General features: G+C 44.5%; 1 protein-coding gene across 1 annotated transcript; it reads right to left on the bottom strand.

Annotated features, from left to right (window-relative positions):
• Positions 1–1,000: 1,000 nt before the first annotated feature.
• LOC121270131 (mu-type opioid receptor-like) lies at positions 1,001–1,993 on the bottom strand. Its single transcript, XM_041175448.1, has one exon. The coding sequence runs from the start codon at positions 1,991–1,993 to the stop codon at positions 1,001–1,003; it is 993 nt and encodes a 330-aa protein (XP_041031382.1).
• Positions 1,994–2,875: the final 882 nt, after the last annotated feature.

Raw genomic sequence — 2,875 nt, 5'->3', positions numbered from 1 at the left:
AATCCCGTAGCCCGATGTTAACACAAAACTACTCTGAGGGCTCCCTCCCTGCCCTATCAGCAATGGTCAATCCCGAAATGAAAATGAGCCTCATAATTTGTTTCCCTCTTTTTGATTCTCCCGCCAGTTGCTGCAGGGCCAGTCTGGCAGATATGTCATTCAGAACTCGGCAAGCTCAGTCAGTAGCGCTGCTGCCATCAGCCTTGGTCAGGGACATTGAAGACCACCACCCGAGTAATTCCTATGTCATTGTGTCCCTCGGTGCTTCTTCCAAGTGGTGTTGAACACAAGGGGACATCGATTCACCAGTTGATAAAAGGATGTTTCGTAATCATCAATAAAAGGCCTCCTTAACCTCCCGGCAATATATCAGTGTGCCGCAATCTCTGGGCAGTTTAGCTTGTCAGCGGGATAAAACATGCCCAGGAATGATGATGGAGGAGTCTGTAAGCATGGTTCATGAGTATGACTATGTTAGTCTGTTGCTTGACGTTTCGGTGGGGCAGCTGTCCCAATTTTGTCATGAGCCCCCAGACGGTATAGAGGAGGCCATTGCACTGTCGAATGGGCAGGGTTTGCTTTTGTCGTTTCTGGTGCCTGGGTCGATATCATGCTTTATTCCTTTTGAACTTTCTGCAGCGGTTTGGTACAACTGAGTGGTTTGTTGACGAATTTCCATGGGCAACTGAAAGTCACCCACATTGTTCTGGGGTTGGAATCACATGTAGCTCAGACAAGGTAAGGGCGGCAAATTCCCTTCCTTAAGGAATATCAGTGAAATAGATGATTGTTTTGAACCACAATCCGATCGGTTTCATGGCCATCATTAATGAGATTTGCTTTTGAGCCCAGCTTTAAGAATTATTTGAATTTAAATGCTTCCAGTCGCTGTGGACGGATTTGAACTCAAGTCCCAGGAGTATTAATCATGGCGAGTGGATTAGTAGTCCAATAATATTGGCTCATTTCAATATGGGCTCTGCAGTCCCTGCACCATGTGTTACTGGCGTGCTCTACAGCAACCCGCCTTCCATTGAAAATTTTTGGACCTGAAAATGTAGAGCAGGGGATTGAGGACGGTATTCAGAAAACTGATGGCCCAGGTATACGGACGAACATTACAAATGTACCACCTCACGGTTTCCTTTGTGGGATCCAGCAGGCTCTTCAGAATAAAAGACATTTCAGTGACGTGATATGGGGCAACACAGATAAGCAGAAGAGCCAATATCGCCCAAATGGTTCTCCGCACTTTCTTCTTCATCATTTCCATAGATTCCTTCCCAGTTCCCACTTCACTCAGTTTATTTGCACTCAGGGCATAGCAGGTCAAAAGGATTAGGATTGGGATGAAAAACACCACCATTTCTGGGCACAGTTTAAGGACCAGGTCCTGCTCCCAGGCTGAAACCTGAGCACTGCATGTAATTGAGTTGTCCAACTGGCCTCTTGCAAGGAAAAAGACCACCAAGCTCAGGATTAACATAGTCAGCCAAGCTGCTACTGACAGAAAAACGTAATATTTCGGCTTTCTCCAGGCATGAAACTTAATGGGGTGAACAACAGCGATGTACTGGTCAACAGCAATGCAGGTCATGAAGACCGGGCTGCCATAAAGGCTGAATATGTTCGTGCTAACGACGAAATAATCAACTAGTTGTACTGAAATAAATGATTGCATAATTTTCAGAATGGCAATCGCAGACGCCAGAATTATAAAAATGTTCATGATGATTAAGTCCAGAAGGAGGACATCAGTGGGCGATGAGATTTTCTTTCCTTTGATATGCCATAGTGCAACAGAGTTCGCAGTGATACCCAATAGGAAGCATGGGCCAAGAAAAATGGTAATGACAAGCACATGGATCATGAAAGTGAAATCCTCGACGTTGCCCATCGAGGCTCCAAGGCTAGTATTTCCATTCTGAATAGTTGAGTTGATCTCCAACAAAGTTCCGGTGACGGTTACGTTCCAGATCTCAAAAAGAGCCATTGGCGTTTTGACAAAAACGCAGAACAGCCAATCAAAAAACGTGGAGTAACTTCCAGCAGATATTGCCCAATCAAGATTGAGATGGCAGTCTCGGCTTATTGGGTTTTGAAGGAATAAACTGGATCTCAATATCATTAATCCTCTCTCAGTGGTTCAGTTCGCGTGAAGATCCCATCTGAAAACAGTGGAAACCAATAGTGCCAAGCGATTCCTGTGGCAACTGGATGCAGGATTCCAAAGATGGTGAAGGATGCAGAAGCCTGAAAATGGACAGATATGCAGAAAGTTGTTGAATTGTGAACTTTTCTGTATTGCGAATATGAGAACGTTGGATAAATCCATCAATGTCTTTCAGTGAACCTCCTTCAGGGATATATCTGCCTATTATCTATCCATTGGGGTTTAGAAGAATGAGTGGTGAACTCATTGAAATATATAACATTTTAAGGGCACTTGACAGGGTTGATGCCTGGAGGGTGTTTCCTCTTGTGGGAGAGACTAAAACGAGGGGACATGGTTTAAAAAACTAAGAGATGTACCTTTTAAGACAGAGATGAAGACATTACTTTTCTCCCTGAGGTTCGTTAGTTTGTGGAATTCTCTTCTTGAGAAAGTAGTAGACGCTGCGTCTTTAAATTTATTCGAGGCTGATTTAGATAGATTTTTGATCCACAAGACAGTCAAGAGTTATGGGCGGAAAACAGGAAGGTGGAGCAGACAGGAAGATGGAGCTGACAGCACAACCAGATCTGCCAGGATCATATTGATTGGCGGAGCAAGCTCGAAGGGCCAAATCTCCAGCTCCTGCTCCTAAGTCATATGTTCCTATGTTCCCATTAACTGCACTATCGAAGGCCACACCCTCAGACAGATGTTGTGTAG

Source organism: Carcharodon carcharias, chromosome 27 (genome assembly GCF_017639515.1).
Source record: "Carcharodon carcharias isolate sCarCar2 chromosome 27, sCarCar2.pri, whole genome shotgun sequence".
NCBI lineage: Eukaryota > Metazoa > Chordata > Chondrichthyes > Lamniformes > Lamnidae > Carcharodon > Carcharodon carcharias.
This window is presented reverse-complemented; position numbering and strand designations above follow the sequence as displayed.